Source organism: Amblyomma mixtum, chromosome 4 (genome assembly GCF_055824585.1).
Source record: "Amblyomma mixtum isolate Tamu chromosome 4, ASM5582458v1, whole genome shotgun sequence".
NCBI lineage: Eukaryota > Metazoa > Arthropoda > Arachnida > Ixodida > Ixodidae > Amblyomma > Amblyomma mixtum.
In genome coordinates, this window is record NC_143015.1 from 128,845,459 (window position 1) to 128,867,989 (window position 22,531).

The following is a 22,531-nucleotide window of genomic DNA, read 5'->3' on the forward strand; positions in this document are numbered from 1 at the left end:
TGAGGGTTGTTGAGAGTCGAGTGTAAAAATCACATCTCTTGCTGCCAAACGAACATCAAGAAAGCTGCTGTGAGGAATGAGTGGCGGCACTGGAGACGAAGCCCAAGCGGTTTCTTCATGAGTAGTACTGAGCTGCTCAGAGAGATGGCGCCACACACACCAACTACCATCATTATTGCCAGAGGGTGACATGGAGGAGAAATCGGGGGAGACCAGCACAGGAGATAAAGAGGCACCAGAGCCATGGTACGCTGTATGTACAGGTGTGCTGTTTGTGTGTGTGGACCGGAACGAGTGACTACAGCGCCTCGCAACAAGAGCGTCAAACAGCAAAAAGGTGAACAATAATTTTTACAGAGAGCTGAAATTGGATGGTAGTACTCCCTTACAGTCCCTTCAAAGCAACAATGAAGACAACTCCATCCAACTTGGTAAAAATGATTTGTTCAAGCTCTTTGCTGCTTTCTTGAAGTTCATTCTACTACAAAGGACACATTTCTTGGCAAGAAAATTGGATTTTAAAAACCGGACCTTTTCTTCCCACCACCGAATTCAAACCCACTGTGGCCGGACTGAAACCGAACATGACACCCATAATCACAGGTTAACTGTGAATGGTCCCAGCCCCCGAGATTTGCATCCCCCCCCCCCCCCCCCAAATATTACCAACATTGTCGCAGTTTCTGAAAATGGGCCGTGGCAGTGATGCCAGCTTTTTCTTTCCTGAGCCTTTTCTAGTTTTGAAAGTAGCTTTCTTGCAATTAGAACAAGGTAATAAATTTAATGAATTCAAACAGGCCAACCTCAATTTGTTTTCAATGTCTCTACACAGCGCACTCTCCCATGACTCAAATGCCTGGCGCGCATTCAACTAGGTAAATGGGAATGGGGACACTGACCGGTCAGCGACCTGTGGCTCCCACTGGAGCACCACCCGGAGCAGGGGTGCCGGTGCCAGGTCCCTGGAGGCCTCCAGCAGGCAGTCCACAAACTCCAGGAACAGCGGGTGGTCCACATCCGCCGGCAGAATCTGACGGGCGTCCCACACCAGCACATCCAGCCTGCCCACCAAATCCTGAAAGGGGGAGATTGAAGGAGGGGAGGAGAGAAGACCCCCTGTTTAAACACCAAACTGCCACCACTGAAGCTTTAAGGCGGGAACATGGGTCTTAGAGCATTTCTTTATTTACAGACCAAATGCAACGAAACTGCACAGACTTATTCAGTTTTTTTCTGCTGATTTCAAATACGCAATTTGTTTATTTCCAGACCAATTAGTTCCTGAGATATTAATATATATATCATGCCATTGTCTGCTCAAACAATAGAAGAAAAAAATGGGCCACCAGAAATTTAATTTTAATATGTGGGTAGATACTACAATGTGTCAGGAATGCAACGCTGGAAGCAGTTTTCAGTTTTTTGTCCGTGTGGACAAATGGGCTCAATAGTTAGCCAGACATACAGTGGCAGAAAACACATGACACACATGGAACTAACTATTAGCCCATTTGTCCACACGGACAAAAAACTGAAAACTGCTTCCAGCGTTGCATTCCTCACACATTGTAGTATCTACCCACATATTAGGATTAAATTTCTGGTGGCCCATTTTTTCCCTATTGTTTGAGCAGACAATGGCATGATATATATATTAATATCTCAGGAACTAATTGGCCTAGAAATAAACAAATAGCATATTTGAAATCAGCAGAAAACACTGAATAAGTCTGTGCAGTTTCATTGCATTTGGTCTGTAAATAAAAAAAAAAATGCTCTAAGACCCATGTCCCCCCTTAACACCCCAGACACTCCCTTCTAGGCACAACTGCGAAAGTTCAAGAAACAGGTTGTGGTTCCTGCGTGGAACTTTCATCCCCGCACGCCAGAAACTAAGCTATCACCTTTCAAAACTTTAATGCAATCCCTGTTTTCGAGTACGACAACAAAGTATCACAAGGGTAGAAACTTTGGCAAGTTGGTAACTGTGATTCATGGTATGTGACGTAGCGCAAAACAGCACAAAAGACAGAGAAAGATGCACACAACACAGGCACTATTTTGACGGCAATTTTGCCTTCCTTTCTTTCTGAAGGCACAGACGGTAGTTGCTCTGGCGCTTCTTCTTCAGTATGCCTTCAGCGACAGAAACACAGATATCAGCTGGGTAGCCCACTTAATTGAACCTTGCGAGTTGTTCGCGAAAGCTCTGGCTGATGAGGTGGGGGCATGACTTTTCCAGGGCATTTTTCAAACATAAAGTAATAATGCCTTGTTTTACGAGTTTAGAATGTGGGGATGTGTAGGGGAGTAGAGGTTTGTTTGCCTGTGTTGTGTGCATCTTTCTCTGTCCCTTGTCCCGTTTTGCGCTACCTCACATACAATGACACAAAGTATCACTCATGGTTGCAGCGTTGAAACGTGGGCACTCCAGAAAGCATTCAGAAAAGCAGTGTGCTTCATTTTTCACCGCTACAGTCGAATAAGTCGAAGACACTGCGTTCTTTAGCACGGTTAAACGAGGACGTCCTTGCCTGGTCCTTCAGTGCTGACTGCCTTGATGTGGGGAGGCCCTCGAGGAGCTTCTTCTTCAGCTCTGTGACCGAGACTTCTCTGGGGACCCAGGCCGCACGAGTGGCCCCCAAACTAAGGGAAAAATAAAAAAGAGACGGAAAACTCGCTCGTCAAATAAGCACAACTCACCCCTGTGAATGTGGACTTTTTCATGAAGTTGTCCAAAGTGACAATCAAGCGAAAGATCAGTAGGGCTGAAGTGTGGCTCGTGCTCACACAGCAGAATGGGCAGAGCAGTCCAATGCAACACACAAGAAACCTTTACTGCTTCCAAAAGTGAGAGCTGTGACGACTGCTATGCTTAATTTGAGACGTACTAAGATCACAATTTTGAAAGACCAGATTAGATTTAGATAAACAGAAGTAGGCTAATCGCAGTACCAGTAGCATTTGTGCTAAAGTCAGACAGAATTAGGGAAAAACTTGGGCACGTGATCAGACCTCAAAGCCACACCTCCATCTATCCTCCTGGTTGAAGGTCATCGTCAAGTCGTTTTGATGTTGCACTTTGCATGCGGAGAGTAGAGCTTTTCGCTCTAAAAGCGGCTGAAGGATACTGATGTCTTCAACAATTAAGAGCAGCTAGAAACAGGAAAAGTGATGCCAAGTAGGTTAAAGGATACCGATGTGTTTATAAAGACAGCGAGGACTAAATGGAATGGGCCCCCAATGATAGATAACCCTTTTTATTGAGAAAGAGGAAAGAGCCAAACATTGAACATTTAACAAAGCCTTCCTAAGTGTACCTTTAACTCATTTCCTTCCAAGGCTGTTAGATAGATGGCCATGGGAAGCCTGTGACATAACAATTCTTATGGCCATCCCAAGATGGTTTACTCCGACGTATTTTTGGATGAATGTCAGATACTCGTCCAACAGCTGGGAGCAGTAGTTCGTCTCTTTAGAGATGTTTTTGTTTGCTTTCGTTCGAATTTTTGTTAGCCGATTCCTGGTGCACAAGTTGTAAAGCATCCACATAGCAAAGCTCTATATCATCTACAAACGTAATATTGCTTTCAGAGTGTAAACACTTTCTTACAGTCGTCTACAACAATTTATTTTCTAAATGCCTATTTTTAGACCAAAATAAGCATACAGTGAGTAAAAACACTCCAGGCAGAAAATTAAATCGGCATGAAAGGTCCCACAGCATTAAGAAGACATAGGTAACCAGCGAGCAAGCAAAATTTTTAAAAAGTTACAGGACATTCATTTTTGCGGTGACACAAATTTCATCAACTGCTAGGGTTGGTGTAAAATTCCACTGACAATTGGAGAGCTTGGCAACCATGGTATAGGTGTGGGATGTCGACCACACACGGTCACTTATCCATCTACACGAGGTGGATGGACGTTTGGCGCAATGAGGGAAACAGGTGCAGGAAAGGGGGAAAAGAGGCGAGAGAGAGAGAGAGAGGGAAGAGCAAGGATGCTGCTGTTGCCAACGACGACGCAACGTCACCGAACACGCCACCTACAGCTGCCGCTGTAAACAAAGTCGGCTCACGCGGGACTCACCAGGGACCGGACGTGCCCACCCTGGACCGACACAGGACGAGGATCTGGCTGTCCTTGGGCAGGGCTGGGTCCGTGCTGGCCGGGGGCAGCTCCAGGGCCACCAGGCGGGAGTTTGCTGAGACAGCACTCGCAATCTCGTCACCCTCAAACAGTGTACCGAACCCTTCCTTGGTCTCTTCCAGCAGAAGCAACTGCACGTGCAAAGCGAACACATCATCATCATCAGCCTGACTACGCCCACTGCAGGGCAAAGTCCTCTCCCATGTCTCTTCAATTAACCCTGTCCTTGGCCAGTTGCGGCCACCGTATCCCCGCAAACTTCTGAATCTCATCCGCCCGCCTAACTTTCTGCCGCCCCCTGCTACACTTGCCTTCTCTTGGAATCCACTCCGTTATCCTTAAGGACCAGCGGTTATCTTGTCTTCGCGTTACACGCCCTGCCCAAGCCCACATCTTCCTCTCGATTTCAACTAGAATGTCATTAACCCACGCCTGTTCCCTCACCCACTCCGCCCGCTTCTGATCTCTTAATGTTACACCTATCATTTTTCTTTCCATAGCTCGCTGCGTTGTCCTTAACGTAAGCTGAACCCTCCTTGTTAGCCTCCACGTTTCTGCCCCATAGGTGAGCACTGGTAAGATACACCTGTTGTATACTTTTCTCTTGAGGGATATTGGTAAACTGCCATTCATGATCTGAGAGAACCTGCCAAATGCGATCCACCCCATTCTTATTCTTCTAGTTAGGGGGTGATTCATGGCCGCCTCACACAACCCACACCAGGGGTGCGTTTCTTTCTTTCAAGGATGGGTGCCTCGCTTCTAAAAGAAATGGGCACAGGAACCTGTGCTTGCCATCTTCTCCTTTTGAGTGTGTGCCTTGTTTAAAATTTATCGTGCAGAACCAACTATCCGGCAACATACATTACTCAGGACACAGGTTACATTGTGGGAGCTCTAATTGCTCTGCTTGAGCAAAAATAATTCTGCTCCTTAAAGTATGGCACTAGGCCAAAGGTTGCACCCTAGAAATCTGCAAAATAAAGCTCCATAAAATCAACATTTGGCTGTGATAACAGCATTCATATTAGTGCGTTCATTTCAAACTGAAGCTTCAAATTTTAAATGTGAAACAAAACTAAAAAATTTAATAGACTTGAATTTAAATTAATTCAACTTGAAAATTCACATTTCCTGAGCTTCCCTCTCCCACACCTCTAGCCCTGAGAGTACAATATAAATAGGTAAATAAATAAAAGAGGCAAAAATTCAGAATTTCAAAACTTGTGATTGGAAACACTATGCCTTAAGTTTCCACGTGGTTCGGGAATTTACAAAGACATGATGACAGCGCAGTACGAGAAACAGAAGAAGCCTGAGCATGCAAAGTATTCCAGACATGCGCAAAAGAAATAAAACAACATAAAGAACAGAAGTACAGGCGCGTAAACAGCTACAGCCAAACGAGAGGTGCCTTCCAGCCTAGAGCCTTGCTTGGGTATGCTTCCAAACAATAACACAAAAAAGCACAAGCTGTCAGCCATGGCATTTCCCGCTCTCAGCAGAAGCTTCTGCCAGCAGCTTGAAAGTCCCCGAACAAACCCCACAACCAGTACAAGCCATGTTTTCAAACCATGAGGCATTGACCATCCTAAAATTCCTGAGGAGGTGAAAATGAAAATTTTATTTGATAGCTAGGCATCATGATAAGACTTTAAATCCTGGGTCTTTGTCCTGTGCTCTTATAATCCTAGTGTAGTTGCTACGTTTCTTTCACACGTTCGACTAAAATTAGGTGTTCTGCTCCTTATTTTAACAATAAACCTTTGATTCCGGTTAAGGGGGGACACTGGTCTTGAAAAGAAAATTTTATTAGTTTAGTCATAGTTATGAAATTTTCAGGGCACATGTATTTTTGTGCGCTGATTCTAGATATGTCATTTAATTTTGTGTAAAACAATTCCTTGAGCACTTATGCACTTTTTATGCAAGTATTTTGCGGAGAGTTCTGAAGAAAATTTGCTGTGGGGAAACTCGCTGAAATGTATGCCATTGGGTTCTCCTGACACCAAGGAATGCAATAAGAGTAAAATTATCATCCTGGCTATCATAGAACTTGAGTTATAGGGTACTGAAGCAGCCACTTCAGAAACAGGAATACAGACTTTCCTTCTCATTTCTGAAGTGACAACTTCAAAACCCTATAACTTAAGTTCTATGATAGGCAGGAAGACAATTTTACCCTTAGTGTATTCCTTGGTGTCAAGAGAACCCAATGGCATGCATTTCAGCGAGTTTCCTGCAGCAAATTTTCTGCAAAACTTTTCCCAAAATATTTGCATAAAAATTGCACAAGTGCTCAAGGAATTGTTTTACACGAAATTAAAAGGCATATCTAAAACTAGCGCACAAAAATACATGTGGCCTGAAAATTTCGTAACTGTGACTTCATTAATAAAAATTTTTTTTTCAAGACCAGGGTCCCCCCTTAAATCCTGGGTCTTTGTCCTGTGCTCTTATAATCCTGGTGTAGTTGCTACGTTTCTTTCACATGTCTGAATAAAATTAGGTGTTCTGTTTCTTATTCTGACAATAAACCTTTGATTCTGGTTAACTGCGCTTTCACATGGAGCACCCAACTTGTGCAAACGTTCAGAGTACCTTGTTCTTTGCAATGATTGCTCAATGCAAACATTTCTAGCACTGCTGGGCTCGCACTGCCTTGTTAACTGTTACCTGCCTTGTAAACTGTCTCTTAGGTTGTAATCATTCACCCTGTCGTATGCCCGCACACTTAACACTGTTCCAGTTATATTCCAGACATTCACGTTATTTGTTACTTATATTGTGAAATTTTTGCTTTGTTCATATATATCATTGTATCAACCCACTCCCCTCTGTAATGTTCCCACCCTGAGGGTATCAATAAATAAAAAAATAAATAAATAAACTGAATAACTACCAGACCCTGCATGTTGCAGCTAATAGTGAGCGCGGAAGTGCTCGAAAGTAAACGGTTAGTGGGATGCGAACAACTAGTACACCCCGAGAGACGTCCCTACGTTATAAACCACACTTCACTTTTTAACATAACGGCAGCCAGGATAATTCACACGGAGCTCAAAATTTTGTTTATTTCCAGTCAACTACACACAGGTATGCACAGGAGCAGACCCATAATGCCGTATGTGCTATCACCTGTGATATGCAGTGTCAAAATGTGATTTTAATTTTACTCATGATAAGGGCCCGGAAATTTAGGCATTTGCCTAAACATGGCTATAAATGCCTAAACGGAAGATTTTTACACCTGCCTGCCTTTTTGTCATTTTTTAGGAAATACTACCTATTTAACCGCACTTTTTGCCTATAAATGCCTAAATCTGGCACTTTGGGCTTCGGTGCCGCTTTTCAATTTTGAGACATCTGTCTATGTATGGCGAAAGGCGCGCGCCGACGCACGCACAAAATGCGCGGGTCTCGCCGAACGTTTTTCTCGAATTGTAGCTTGAACGTAGTGTAACGAAGTGTTTATCTCGAAGTGTTGCAAGAGGCAAGTTTGGAAAGAGACCTGACATACATTAGTGCAAACTTCTCAAAATTGACGGTAAGGATGACAAAGTTGGAAAAGGCTGGACTCTCAATAGATGAATTGTTGAAGGTAGTGGCAGAAGTACCAGCAGCACTTCTGGGACTGGACGGAAAGGGCGTTACTGCTTCTACGAAGATGCAACAATTGGTAGAAAAAAATAGATGCCTAGAAACAATTTCCCAAATCAGAGACTTTCTACGCGGAGTCTATACGACCACATCACCTGAAGGCCTAAGCCTTTATCAACTCTCATGTTTTAGGTTCGTGCGTAAGTTCATGTGATGTCAAAAGAAGCCTTTTAAAGTACAAAGCTATGCTTAGTGAAAACCGAAGGAGCTTCAAGTTCGAAAACCTGAGAATGCGCTTTATTGCTTCAGTTGAGGACTGCCTACTCTCTGTGCTTGATTTAAAAATCTTTTACTTATGAATAAAGAGTATTAATCAAAGCGCCTATTTTTACTTTATAGCGCCTATTTCAATATTTTTTAGAGCCTAGATGCCTGCCTATTTCGGGGTTCTTTAGCGCCTAAATTTCCGGGCCCTACTCATGATGAAGTGCTGCATGAATTGCTAGCATACTTATCAAAGCAGAGGTGAAAGTGAAAGCTGCCCGAGATACAGGAGGCCAGCTGAAACGTAAACTCATGCAAAAGCTAACCCTAAAGGCTCAAATTTCAGTGCTCATAACACTGCCATTCTAGACGAGAGAGCAGTTTTGAATTTTTCTCTTCGTATTCGCTTTCCCTGCGTATTCGCTTTCAGTTTTAACATCCTCGAACATCCAGAAATCATCAAAATTGGCTAATTTTAGTTGTGCTATCAACATTTTTTCTTAACAGATCTCCCAGAATTTTTACATTTCTGCAATGAAGGGGCCCCTAGTGATGAAATCCTGAAAGATCATGGCTTTTATCCTCTGTTTCCAATGGCTGGGCTTTAAAGGGTTAATCGCTGTGTGTTTGCACTGGATTTTTTTCTTCTTCACAATTTTTTTATCATGGATAAGTTTATTGCCAGGTGCCAAAGAGTCGCCACCAACAAGACACAACTGCCCAACGCTACGCCCCGCATATCTTATAAGAATAGAGCAAGAATGACACAGAAGTGTGTCTACTTTGGCTTTGCGATCCCAGAATCTCTGGAAACATTTTCCACACGAGTGGAGACATTTTTTGGCTAACAAGATTCACCGTCGTGAAACATGCCTAGAGGCCCAAAGAATGCCACTTGTCGAATGAACGCTTGTACATGACATGATGCGGAGATACTGCTGCCAATTACCTTCCTTTTTACAACCTCGATGTGCCTGATGATTACCGTGTACTGTCGGTCAGTACCTATACTTTTTTATTTGTATGTTTTATTAATAACTTGTGCCTTTCGTGATTTTGTTCCCGCTCCAATATGAGCCTGTCATAGAGTACAGTATTAAAAAATAAATAAATATTATATAATATATAAATATAATAAATATTTACTTTAATCTAGCAGGACCATGATTGTAATGCGCGGGTTGCATTTGCCAGAGACAAGCAGGAAAACAATGATGCATTTATTCAAATACACTGCTTCAATTATGCTGCAAGAGATGGCTTCTCACTCTTTTTTGCCACTAGGTAAACTCCCATTACATTTGAGTAAATACCACACATATTGCTTGTATCAGTGATTGAGAGATAAATAGGGCGATTATAAGGTTTCGTTACGTTGTACGCATAAATTAGACACGAGCAGATAAAGAACTGTCAGTTTACCGACAGATGCACTCTGCACGATAAAAGATTGCATTGTTAATTTTCCAAATTTGGCACAATAAAAGTGCCCCATATAGGTTGTGCACATAGTGGGTATCTGAACTGCGACAACATTCTGTTTGCAATGCCCCATATAAAAGAAACTACAGTGATAACACATCGCCAATACAGCCAAAGTCTGCATGGACATAAGCTAGGTATAAACACAACTGGACTGTGAGCCGTTTTCAGACGAAAATCTGTTTGCTGATTTATTTATAAACTTCAGATCCCCACTGAAAATACCGGGAGGCAAAAAAAGAAAGAACACCACAGAAAAGCAAAGCATTGTCAGAAGGGTAGATACTGCCACCTGGTGATGAGCAGGATAAAGAAAATGTCACATCACATCTGGTAAAATGTCATTAACCTCGCATAAGAGTTCCCCCACAGCTGTGCCTTTTCAGAGCCCAGCTGTCTAACACAACAAAATTCTCCTCCAAAGGCCTGAAATCTGCCATTTACACAGTTTTTGTAGCCCCAATGACAAATGACTGCGGCAAAGCTTGGTTTGGCTTCAGAAACCTCGCCTGTAAAGAACAGCGCCCAACAACCCGAGCTAAAAAGTTGAAGGTGAGAATGGGAAAGTGCAATTCAGAGGATAATACCTGATCCGGAGGAATGTGACATTCGCCAGATATCCGCAGTCGCACTTGCTCCATCGCTGCTCCAAAGTCCGTGTGGAAGGCCAGCTTCGTCTTTATAATAAAAGAAGAAAAAAAACAAGCAGTGAGGCAGCAGTTACCAAGAACTGAAGAAATCATTCTCAATCTCCAACATCTGTGTAACTGATATTACCTTCCGACAGGTACATGAGCATCAGTCAATCCCTTCCAGCACAAAAGTGTCATAACCACCACAGAGAGCCTCTACATGATCCCTCTACAGTAAGTTATCATACTTACTCACACATTGGTCGATACACGGTATATAGGTTGACCCCCTAAATTTGGCTGGTTTTGTTTTATGGAGTTTAACGTCCCAAAGCGACCCAGGCTATGAGGGGCGCCGTAGTGAAGGGCTCCGGAAATTTTGACCACCTGGGGTTCTTTAACGGGCACTGACACTGCACAGTACACGGGCCTCTAGAATTTCGCCTCCATTGAAATTCAACCGCCGCGGCCGGAATCGGACCGGCGTCTTTTGGGTTAGCAGCCGAGCACCATAACCACTGAGCCACCGTGGCGGGTCCTAAAATTGGGATTCACGAAAAAAATTTTGAAATAGTTGGAATGTTGTACTGGCCAATCAATGGAAGCTACAAATTGCAAACATGTAGGTACTTAAGGTAACTAGCACAAAGCCACACATACCAAAGCTGCAGTGGCACTGTGAACCGCGACAAACTCATTGGAGAGGCACTGTCATTGTTTTCCCGAGTGTCAACTGACAAACATGTTTCAACAACATCAAAATCACATGCCCGCCTTCAATTTTTTTAACGCCCTGTGTCAAAAAAACGGTGGCTCACTTAAAGCCCGCCAAAAAATGTGTGGCTTAGCTTGGTTAAGCCCCGTAATTAGGAAAGCAATATCCGTACCTACGCCATGGTACAGCTGGTAGTGTAGCTGGTGGTGGTGCTTCTGTTTAGACTTGTGGTGATGCATCGGTTATACAATCCAATCCAATTCAATGCAATCAAATCCAGAGCATCTTTGCCTAACCTTGAAACTAGAAGAAAAATATCTCGACTCTGCCTATTCCACAAGTTCTATCATTCACCTTTACGATCATCTATCATATCAACAGCTCATCGTCCTTCTAGCCGCAACAACCACATCAAGACTGTATACCCACCCGCTGCAAGAACTACATCTCATTTCCGTTCTTTTTTTGTCATATCATCTCGGGACTGGAACGATCTGCCGCCGGAAGCCGTACTCATCGTCAACTGCATCGACTTCAAGAAAAAGATTGAGGCCATCCTTATGTAATCAGTCATCTTTATGTATCCTGTAATCTTTATGTACTCTGTAATCTTTATATAATCTGCATGTAATCCGCCCATCGCTCATGTAATGCCCCACAACCGGGGCCTTTGAGGTAATAAATAAATAAATAAATTCACAGCAAAAAGAGAGAGAAGAAAAAACTGCTGTTATTCGCTCACGGGTGGGGAGTTGCGTGGGACGAAGTGCACGTGACAGAGCCACTGGCTTGCCGCCGGAATGGGCAGCGAGAGGCACACGAACGGGTCGAAGGTGTTGCTCTGCTGACCGCAGCTCGGACACTTGAGTCGCAGCCGCAGCTGGCCGGCAAACAGCGCCGCCACGGGACTGCCCTGCCATGGCGTCACTGCTGACACACCACCTCCGCCCCTCGACGACGACGACGACGACCGACTCTGCGAGAAAACACAGTCACAACCTCGTGCAGATGCACCCATGTACAAGCATCTCCAATACAAAACGAACAGTCGCCTTGCACACAAGAATGAATTCTGTCGTTACTTGCACGCTGCAGTTGGAACTAGGTTAAAGGTTCCCTGCGACGTAGATAAAGCATGGGGTCTTTATTCTTTGTATGCAGAGTAAGGGACATTGCGAGTCCTGAACGCGCAATGAGATCACCGAAATCATACTATTTGATATTTTAATCTTCGCTAGAAATGCTTGTTTCGAGCCGATGGTGTCGCAAAGTGGCGGCCATTTGCGGCAGCGGAAATGAGGTGGCATCCAGATAGGGCGCTGCCTTTCTCATTGGTTGGGCGTCCAGTTTGCATATTGTTCCTTTATTCTTGCGAAATGGATCCAAAATATTATGCCTCTGAGTGCTGAAAAGCTTTTCACATGCCACAAAAACTGGAAAGAAGCAGGGAAAGCGAACGAAAACCAACAAGAATACAGCTAGGGGCGACACTTTCCGTTCCGCTTCAAACCTTCGTGGCAGCCAGCGCTGTTCAAAAAACGTTGGCTCAGACCAGAAAGCGCGCGCGTCGAGACCAGCCGTGACCATACCAAGACGGCAGCAAAAAAAAAAGTCAGTCGACACACCTTGCCCAAAATTGTGAAGAGAAAGGCCGGACAAGAGACGGGATTCGAGTTTGGGGGGGAGGGGGGCTACCGCTGACAGCCTTCCAGTCCGACTAAAAAAGAAACTTCGGGGAGCTTCCTTTGTCGTTAGTCACCCCTGCCCTGACTACGGCGTCGCGTACACGGGGGGAAGACGCCATCAAAATGCGCGGCTGTCTACAGCCCCGACAAAGCAACAACTGCATGCACGCTTCCGCTGCGTCTGCGCTAGGCGCGGTTCTGATTGGTAGCGCCCAATCTCGGTACTGGGTGAGTGAAATGGGTGAGTGAAATGCGTTTTCGTCTGAGCTTTTCATTTCGAATTTTCAGAGTGGAATAACTTTCGTTTGCATGCTCCGATTTCAATAATTCTTTTTGCTCTGGTCTATGGAAAGCATGATGAATCTATTTAATGATATTAACTGGTACTCAGGAAATCATCGCGGTGCCCCTTTAAAGGGGGACGAGGGTCTTAAAATTATCTTTTTTATTTATGGCTAGAATCTCAGGAAATTTTGCACACACATGTGTTTTCCTCTTCTGATTTCAAATATGTAATCATATTTGACCTGGTGACCTTAAATCTTACAAAGTCTGTAATGTAATTAGGTAATTTCTTAGGCAGCTTTAATGAACTTTCTCATTGCATTTTGTTGCTTTTATTTACATGAACTGATAGCCAGAGAGTTCCCATACCTGGTGACATTCTTCCTTTTTCTCTAAAGGCATGTCATCCTGATATACTGTGTTGAGAGTAAAAGGTCGCAGTACTGGACACTGCAACTCGTTAAGCTAACTGTAAATTGCTATTTCTTACGCGGCCTAAACAAAATGAGTAAGAATGTCATCGGGTGTGCAAATTTGCTGGCTATCAATTCATGTAATTGAAAGCAACAAAATGCAGTGAGGAAGTTCATTAAAGCTGCGTAAGAAATTACCTAATTACAGTCTAGAATTTAAGATAACTTTTGATCTAAGACCACCAGCTCAATTATGACTATATTTTTGGAATCAGAAGAGAAAAGTGCATCTGTGTGAAAAAATTCATGAGATTCGAGCCATAAATAAAAAGCTCAGTTTTAAGACCCTCGTCCCCCCTTAAGAGGGGAAGTAGGACTGGATTAACTGGAGAGATCTGGCAGAAGCCTTTGCCCTGCAATGGGCATAGTCAGGCTGACGATAACCCTGGAAATGCCTCATGGGCTTCCCGTCTAAAAGAAAGCTACTGGAAAGAAAAATGATAGGTGTAACGTCAAGAGATCGGAAGCGGGCGGATTAGGTGAGAGAACAAACGCGCGTTAATGATATCCTAGTTGAAATCGAGAGGAAGAAATGGGCTTGGGCAGGGCATGTAATGCGAAGGCAAGATAACTGCTGGTCCTTAAGGGTAACGGAGTGGATTCCAAGAGAAGGCAAGCGTAGCAGGGGGCAGCAGAAAATTAGGTGGGCGGACGAGATTAAGAAATTTGCGGGAATACAGTGGCCGCGGCTGGCGCAGGACAGGGTTAATTGGAGAGACATGAGAGAGGCCTTCGCCCTGCAGTGGGCATAGTCAGGCTGATGATGATGATGATGATGACTGTCAAAACTGCATTTCACTCTATCCATTCATCCTCCTTTTTTGCTACAATTCCTGGTGAAATTGAAAGCATCTACGTGCGTGTCATCATCATCATCAGCCTGACCACGCCCACTGCAGGGCAAAGGCCTCTCCCATGTCTCTCCAATTAACCCTGTCCTTCGCCAGCTGCAGCCTTCGTATCCCCGCAAACTTCTTATTCTCATCCGCCCACCTAACTTTCTGCCGCCCCCTGCTACGCTTGCCTTCTCTTGGAATCCACTCCGTTAACTTTAAGGACCAGCAGTTATCTTGCCTTCGCATTGCATGCCCTGCCCGAGCCCACTTCTCCCTCTTGATTTCAACTAGGATGTCATTAACCTGCGTTTGTTCCCTCACCCACTCTGCCCGCTTCCGATCTCTTTACGTTACACCTATCATTTTTCTTTCCATGGCTCGCTGCGTTGTCCTTAACTTAAGCTGAACCCTCTTTGTTAGCCTCCACGTTTCTGCAAAATAAAATAAAAAATAAACATGCCTCAGTGTTACAACATCAACACAAGACTCAGCCAGAACCGCTTCGAGCTTTTTTTTTCTTTTTAGGGGTCTCCGTACAGCAGACACCCGCCCACCAGAATTTCTTGTACGACGCAGTGATATGTGCAGTTTGCGTCATTCTCTTACGGTCCTCAAGACCATAGGACACACTTCAGCCCACAAACCAGATGTGTCAGCAGCCAGAATGACTCACACCCCAATGGAGGCTCACACTGTTTGTGTACTGCAAGTGATAAGCACATCTTCCGCCTTGCAGCTCTATATTACTGTGGTGTTCTCGTGAAGATATGCAGACCTGCCAGTGGAGATGCAGATATCTGATCGATGAAATTAACCATCCAGGTGCTACTCCTATCCTGTAACCGGAGATGATTGCCAATTCAGGGTAGTGTCCTCATCGATGCTGTCCTCACCTTGCAAGCAACACATTAAACAAAAGGCGTACGAATGAGCAGGCGAGCCTGTCACCGAACGATTAACCAAATGAATGAACTAATAACTGAATCAGTAACTCAAGTTATTTAGTTACCGGAAGTCCCCGATGTTATCAAGCCCACAAAGCAGCACGCATACACGCAGGTGAGGCAACCGCAGCTGGCTGAATCTCGAATTCCGCCAACATCCCCTGCCGAGATAAGAGGCCGCAGGAGACCGGCCCACACATATGGGCGCTGCCGTTATCTCTCCGCCGTGTTGATACGAGCCTGTTGTTGCCCCGGCTATCTTCGGATTCCTATCCCCACCCCAGATCTGTCCTCGCGTGTGGTAAACACACTCTCGACGTGAATGGGGACAAAGATTACGAGAGAAAGTGATTGCACCAACCGTGGTAAGCTCGGTCACAAAGTTGCCGGCGTGTGCAGAGATACAATAGCACGAGAAACCTTGCACATAGCCGCCCGGCCTGCACAACAACAGCATGAACAACGAGCAGTGCTGTTCACGAAGTCCCACACAGCCATCGGCCATATCAGCACTTAAAGGGAGGACAACCCTATCTAATTTTTGTTTTCAGTAAAACTCAACTGTCTGGCTTCTCTCGGCCCTGTTGATGGTCACTCAGCAGCGAAGTACGTACTTATTGGCACTGAATTTCGAGCTGGAAAGGGGAAAACATTTTTCCTGACACTGCACTAAAACTCATGAACCTGATAACAGCGTTGAGAGAATCGTGGACTCTATGGTCGTAAGCTAAAAGTGGATGGCAGAGTGACCGGGCCTCAGAGATCCATATAAAAAGCACAGCACTGATGTTACAGGCACTTCATTTTTCAGCGTTTCTAGCTTATCACAACTTAGCCTTTTGGGAAAAGGAGCCATATGAAAGCAGCAATAAATCGATACAGGCCTGCTTCTCTGGGTATTTTAATACTCTTCCAAAAACTCAACATTCAAGGGCACGCCCTGTACAGTGGCAAACAAAAAATATACCTGGCATGCCAACTAACTGAATCTCGTTTCACTGGCTACGCCTTACACCTTAGTTTACAAAGTTGTTGTAACTGCCATAAAAATAAACTTTTGTAAGTAGCGAAAAGAAAGACGCACGCCTAATGCTAAAAACAGTTTCGCTAGTCGTTAGCTTACTACCTAAAAACAAAACCTAAAGATTCCTAAAAACCTAAAAACAAAACCTAATGATTCCTAAAAACAAAAACATAGTTATTTCAGCATGAAATTTAAAATATTGCCACTATGTTTTCATAAGAAAAAAAAAAACGCCATGCAAAAACTGCCGCACAGAAATTACTTAGACAAGAATATGCCGCACTACACAAGTACACCCTCAATAAAAAGTCTTCAGACCATATTACGTGCTATTTCAGCCATGCAGTACAGCACTTAAAAATCCTGCAAAGCTCTAAATCTTGGTAGGATGAAGAGAATCCTCGTGGTCCCCTTTCAAGGGACACTCAGGACAAACTAAAGTTGGCTTGTATTAACACTTTACCACATTCTAAATGTAAGAGGATACTTTCAGTGGAAACAATGCTTTTGTAGCTGGAAAATGGCAACAAAGATTTTACGTATGCGCATTTCTGTCACCAGTAGTTTTTATCAGCAGTGAGGTAACATCGAGCCCTTTTTTACGCGGATCTCTGAGGTTAGATGCACTGTGCTTCCAGCCAGCAGTTACAGTTTAGTTTATGTTTAGTTTATGGGGTTTAACGTCCCAAAGCCACTAAGGCTATGAGAGACGCCGTAGTGGAGGGCTTCGGAAATTTCGACCACCTGTGGTTCTTTAACGTGCACTGACATCGCATAGTACACGGGCCTCTAGAATTTCGCCTCCAAAGAAATTCAGCCACCGCGGCCGGGATCGAACCCGCGTCTTTCGGGTCAGCAGCCGAGCACCATAACCGCTGAGCCACCGCGGCAGCAGCAGTTACAAGATTAAGAGTTTCTTTGCTGGCATACATTTCACACTTCACCAGCAATCCTTCCTCAGAGGCCACAATTTTCGATTTTTAACACACAATGTATGCGCGCTTCTACAGGGTTTCAAAAATAAAAAAAAAACTGGCACAACTATGACCGTCATTGGTACATATGAATATGTTGTTTTGTTAGTTTCTTTTTCTCTTCCATGTCATTTCGTGCTGTTCGTGTTCTGTTTGCACATTGGTATTATTGCTCAATTTGTGATCTGTCTCTGTATCCACTCCTGCTTGAGCCTCACGGCCTGCAGTATGTCATAAATAAATAAAATAAAAATAAAAAATATGTCAAGATAGCGGGAGTGTGCAGCTCGAAACTATTGGGTGTTGACAACCCCGGTGGCTCCAAACAGTTAACACAGTTTGACAGTACTTCCCCTCCAATAAGAATATAAGAAACACCGCAGCCAGGACCAAACCCTCTTTTTGCATGCCTCGTGTCATTCAAACTGAACTTTCGAGGCTATAGCCCCATTCGGCTGTTGAAGCAGAAACCAAAACAATGCAAGAGGAGAATTTCAATTATAAATTATCTACCAGGCATAAACACATTGCATCTCATGATTCATGTAGAGTAATGCTTTGTCTACCGTTGCAAAGAAAGAAAAAGAAAAAAAAAATTTTGTGCCTGTAATCATTTCAAAACTGTGATTTCAAATTCCATCTTATCCGGTACAGCCACAACAGCCATATAAGGCTTCGCTTCCGAATATCAGCGATCCCAAGCGTGAACAGAATGGCCCCAGCTGCCGCATCTGCTTGACATTGCGGGGTGAATCATGCGGCGACAGCTGTTAGAGACCGACATTCCCCGACATCATTTCCTGTGCAGGTGAAAGTGAAAAAAAAGAAAAACGACAGAAGAGCCTCTGCGATAGCTCCCCTTACAAAAATGTCTTTAGACAGTCTATAGACTTCTTATTGACTTCCTATAGATATTGTTTTTTGTCTATTCATAGTCTATAGACTGTCTATTGACAAAAGTCGACAAAAAGTGTTTGGCCATAAGTCTATAGATTGTCTATGGAATTTGTACTGCCTATAGACTCTTGTCTATAGAAAGTCTACAGACTTTATAGACAGAAGTCTGTAGACACTCTAGCTGCCTAAAACTTTTTTGTAAGGGTCACAACTACACCCCGTAAGGCTATTTCCACAGCCTTGTGTAAACAGAGAGATGGCACTCGGCACATGGAAAGACGGAGATGTCAGCCATGCTTTGAAAAATGGAGTTAGGGAAGACAATAACAGGAAGGAACAAGTGAAGAGGTCGCTGACAATAATGGCTGCTTTATCCTACCATGCACATACATGTGGCCGGCCAGCTTGAATACATAATAGGCGCACGTCATTATGCAACACAGCACTGCAGCTTAGCTTCGAAAGCACGGCTGCACGATACTATCTTCACTATTGCCCCAGCTGCCCGCTGTCTAGACTCCTGTCTTCCTGAATTTCCAAAATACCTTGCTCTAAAAGTGGACAATCATCCTAGACAAGTGCAGATAAACAGCCTAGAACTCAGCTTTACGGAATCGGCAGGATATTAGTTGGGAACACCTTTAGACACAGCTTTGCAGCTCAAGTGGTTTTCCTTACATGCTACTATACATGGCCATTCTCTAGGCCAACTACAAGAGCCTGACAAAATCGATGCACAGCATCCTGTAGACAATGTGTCCTGTATTTATTTATAATATGCCTTGCAATATGGTAAGAGGCTCATGATACTCAGCACAGAAAACTAATCGTAGTAGAAAAAGACAGAAAAAGTGTATCAAAGTGAGTTGCCCCCCATTCCACTCAACAAGCACGATTACAGACTTAATTAAATGGTAATTGTAATCAGTCAAAAACAAAAATGCTTCGTTCCCAGCTTCGGGCTGCTCTCAAAAGACTTCATCAAAGCCAAGAACTACTTGAGGACAGCTTGTTTAGGTTCACAGCAAGCTATAAACCAACATGCTACCAAAACCAAGAACAGCGTTAGTTTAGGATTAAACGCTGTGGCACTGCATAGTGACACGCTAACAATTTAGTCAGATTCCATCTGATAAGACAACGCATTCCGGGACACTGCCTTGCTGTTCCATGCCAAACTCCTGCGTAACATAGCTGCGTACCTTAGAGCGTTTCAGCGACCCCCGCTTCGTTCGAGACGACGTCGACGCCCCACTGGCACCGCTAGCCGTCGCGTCGTCGGCCAATTCCTCGTGCACCTTGTCGAGGAGCCACATGAGAAACTCCTGGGCGTCGTGCTGTTCGCTACCCTGGTACTGGCTGCCGTGCTTCTCGACACAAGCCTTGAAGCGCGCCGCGAAATCGCCGTCGGTCCGACACGACCACAGAGCACTGAGAACGTGCGCCAGTTGCTCGGTGACGAGCGCCGACGTCGAGGACGACCCACCACCCACACAACCTCCGCCGCCCGAAGACGACGACGAGAAACCGCGACCACCTCTGGCCTCCGCGAGGTCCTGGCGGTACGCGCGCGAGACCAGGTACTCGGCAAACGCGTCCGTGTTGCTCAGACACTGAAGCACGGCGTTCATGAAGCAAGTGTTGCCTTCGTTGCGGATCCCAGCCACGGCGGGCACATGAGTGCGAGGAAGCACGGCCGCGGCAGAACCCGCGTCTTGACGCTTGCCTGTGAAGAACCCGTCGTCGCCGCCTCCGGGATCACCACCCACGGCTCGCGTCCTCAGGTCTCGGAGCGAACCGCTTCTCGAAGGCGCGGAGTACTTGCCGCCACCGTTCCAGGAGTCCGAAGACGAACCCCGGTTGTGGTGGTGGTGACTGATGTGCGGCGTGAAGAAGCGCTTCACCATCTGATCGAAGAGGCTGGGACGCTTGCGGCGGCCAGTTGACGACGACGCTGCTGGCGCGCCGGCCACGGAAGACGACGTTGAAGTCGGGTCCTCGAGAGAGCGAAGACTGCGGTACTGCAGCTGTTTCTTGCTGCCGGTGCCTCCGCCGCCCATCCATCGAGGAATCGTGAAGAAGGAACCCGGGTGGTGACCGCCGTTGTGTTGCTGGCCTCCGCGTCGACGCGAAGGCGGTGGTGACGAATTCGAGGAATGCATAGCGTAGCTGCCGCCGTCGGCGCCGATGATGACAGCGACATGGGAAGGGCGGCTGCGCGCGCGGTTGCCTTGAGAAGAGCGGCTCGACGACGGCGAAGGCACGCGCGCGAGGCAACAAGAAAAACCTTCGGAAACACGGACGCGCTGCAGCTACCTCGCCTCACGCACGAACACAGACACACCGTTGTTGCTACAGCGTTCGCTCGGACCACCGAACGCACGCACACTCTCCGTCGTTGACCCTCAAACGCTGCCGTCACAGCCAAGCCACCGCCTCTCTTGGCTCGGCTGGCAGAAAAACAGCTGGTGTAACAGAACGGGCGAGGATGTGGGGGAAGAAGGAATTGTTGAGGGGGATGATCACAGCACAAACCACGAGAGACTTGACGCCGCTGGTTAACTCACAACTGCGCGAACAAGGTGCGGCCCACTGCACAGGCGCGACGGCGACGACGTGTTGACAGCGACTCGTCCGATGCGCTACCACCAACGCAGCCGCAGTAGCAGCGCAGCAGCGGATGCGGCGAATTCATTGTTCCTAGCGTCGTCGGTCCGCGGACGGTCGAGGTAAACACAGCACGCGACGACGCAACTACTGCGCAGCGCGGACGCACGCACGCGTGACGTTTTCCCGTCCGCCGCCGCGCTCACGAAACAACCCGAAAGAGGAACGACGTCGGGCGATGACGACGCGTAGACGAAGACTTCGAGGACGACGCCGTCGAGGAACTTCGGTTTCTTTTCGTCGGTGGTGGCCGATTGGGGGGGCCGGGCGCCCGAAGCGGTTGCTGGGCGCGTATGTAGGTTAGCGGGGAAGTTCTCGCCCTGCGCGTCGCTGGTTCCCTTCTCGTAGGAGGCCCGTTTCGCTGCTTCCCTCAATGTCACATTGCACGCGGCTGGGGCAACGAGGAGCGCCGTCAAAAGAAGAACATAGACACAACAACAACCGCGACCACCATTACGCGAAGAGCAAAAAAATAAAAACGACGATGGGGCTGCGCCCTGGTGGTCGCTAGTTGAAATGAACGGTAAAAGAAATTTGTTTCTGTAAAATAATGATTATTGAAAACAGAAGTCTGAAATGCAAGCTTTAAGAAATGAGTTAGTGCTTTTTATTTAAAAGCTAGCGATGCACTAAAAAGTAAGTTCAAATTCGTTTACGTTCTTCAAGTTTATATTAGTTTCGGTTTCGGCTCTCTTTTTTTTTAGTTCTTTTTGATAGATGTCACACTAGCTTTTGCACAGATCGCTTAAAATTTGCGAACGGTATTTCGTTTTTATTTTCGGTGTTTTTTATTTCAGGTATTAATAGACCTCAAAACAAACATCAGTTCAAATAGCATTGAGTTCTGGTTTCGGTTTCGGGAGTTCTTTTCCCGCTACCTTTGATTCTTGAGTTTGCTCGAAGTGAAATATCAAGCAGCATATCGAATCATCAAAAAGAGAACATTTCGTCATTTATTTGTAATGGTCAACAGGCGATGCCAATAATAAATGCGAAAATACTCATTAGAGTAAACGATCCGAAAACCGAAAAGTTTCGGGCTATCCTGTCTTGAGAGGAATGTGGTCATTTTTTGTTTTTTTGTAACGGGAAGGTTTTGTTGGTGTTTTTTTTTTAATTTGCGTTTCATTTTCCTTGGCAAGAGCATTAATAACTGCTTTGTTTCTATATTGGTCTTTTTCCCGGGTTTGCGGCCGTTTTACGCTTTCAAAAGAGCAGAATTACATCATGGCTAAGTGCGTTCATACTGCGGCGATTTTCGGCGGAGTTCTAGAGGCCCGTGTACTGTGCGATGTCAGCGCGCGTTAAAGAACCCCATGTGGTCTAAATTTCCGGAGCCCTTCACTACGTCGTCCCTCATAGCCTGAGTCGCTTTGGGACGTTAAACCCTAATAAACCAAACCATTTTCGGCACGACTCGAAGCTTCCAAAGCGATAATTGTATAGGTCACTCTGTGGACTTTACCTTATCCGGAGTAAACTGAGTCTGCGCAGTAGTACGTCGTCTCTGAAAACTTCCGCTCGCCGCTGGGCCGAGCGGGTATGCGCCATTAGTGAAATGTTAGTAAGTGATTAGTCGCGTCTCCTCCTCTCCCTCAGGCGAGGCGAATTAATTAAATCTTAAAGAAAGAGAGAAAAAGAAAACATTTCAAATAAGAAGCCATTTGGACTGTTCCGTGCAATAATGATAAGCAGCTTAAATATTTTAGGCTTTCGAGGTCCGTTTAAAAGGTTCTTTGCTAGCTACTTTTCCAATCGATTACTGAGCGTTAGAACTAATGATGAATTTAGAAGCTAGAAATATTAAATACGGTGCACCGCAAGGTAGCGCTGGCCTAGGTAATTTACCACTGACTTTAAAAATATTTGAATATGCAGATGACACGGCATAAGCCTGTAAC

The 22,531-nt window shown here is 45.4% G+C and overlaps 1 protein-coding gene across 1 annotated transcript in view; it reads right to left on the reverse strand.

Moving 5' to 3' along the window:
- LOC149348197 (ubiquitin carboxyl-terminal hydrolase 43-like) overlaps nucleotides 1–21,103 on the reverse strand; it is a 39,874-nt gene extending 18,771 nt beyond the window's left edge. Inside the window, exons 1-6 of the mRNA XM_089587987.1 lie at nucleotides 19,166–21,103; nucleotides 11,588–11,821; nucleotides 10,086–10,175; nucleotides 4,093–4,283; nucleotides 2,535–2,646; nucleotides 900–1,075 (exon numbers count right to left, since the gene is read on the reverse strand). Coding sequence (XP_089444113.1) covers nucleotides 900–1,075; nucleotides 2,535–2,646; nucleotides 4,093–4,283; nucleotides 10,086–10,175; nucleotides 11,588–11,821; nucleotides 19,166–20,125 — 1,763 coding nt within the window. The 5' untranslated portion in view covers nucleotides 20,126–21,103. The remainder of the gene's footprint in view (nucleotides 1–899; nucleotides 1,076–2,534; nucleotides 2,647–4,092; nucleotides 4,284–10,085; nucleotides 10,176–11,587; nucleotides 11,822–19,165) is intronic.
- Nucleotides 21,104–22,531: the final 1,428 nt, after the last annotated feature.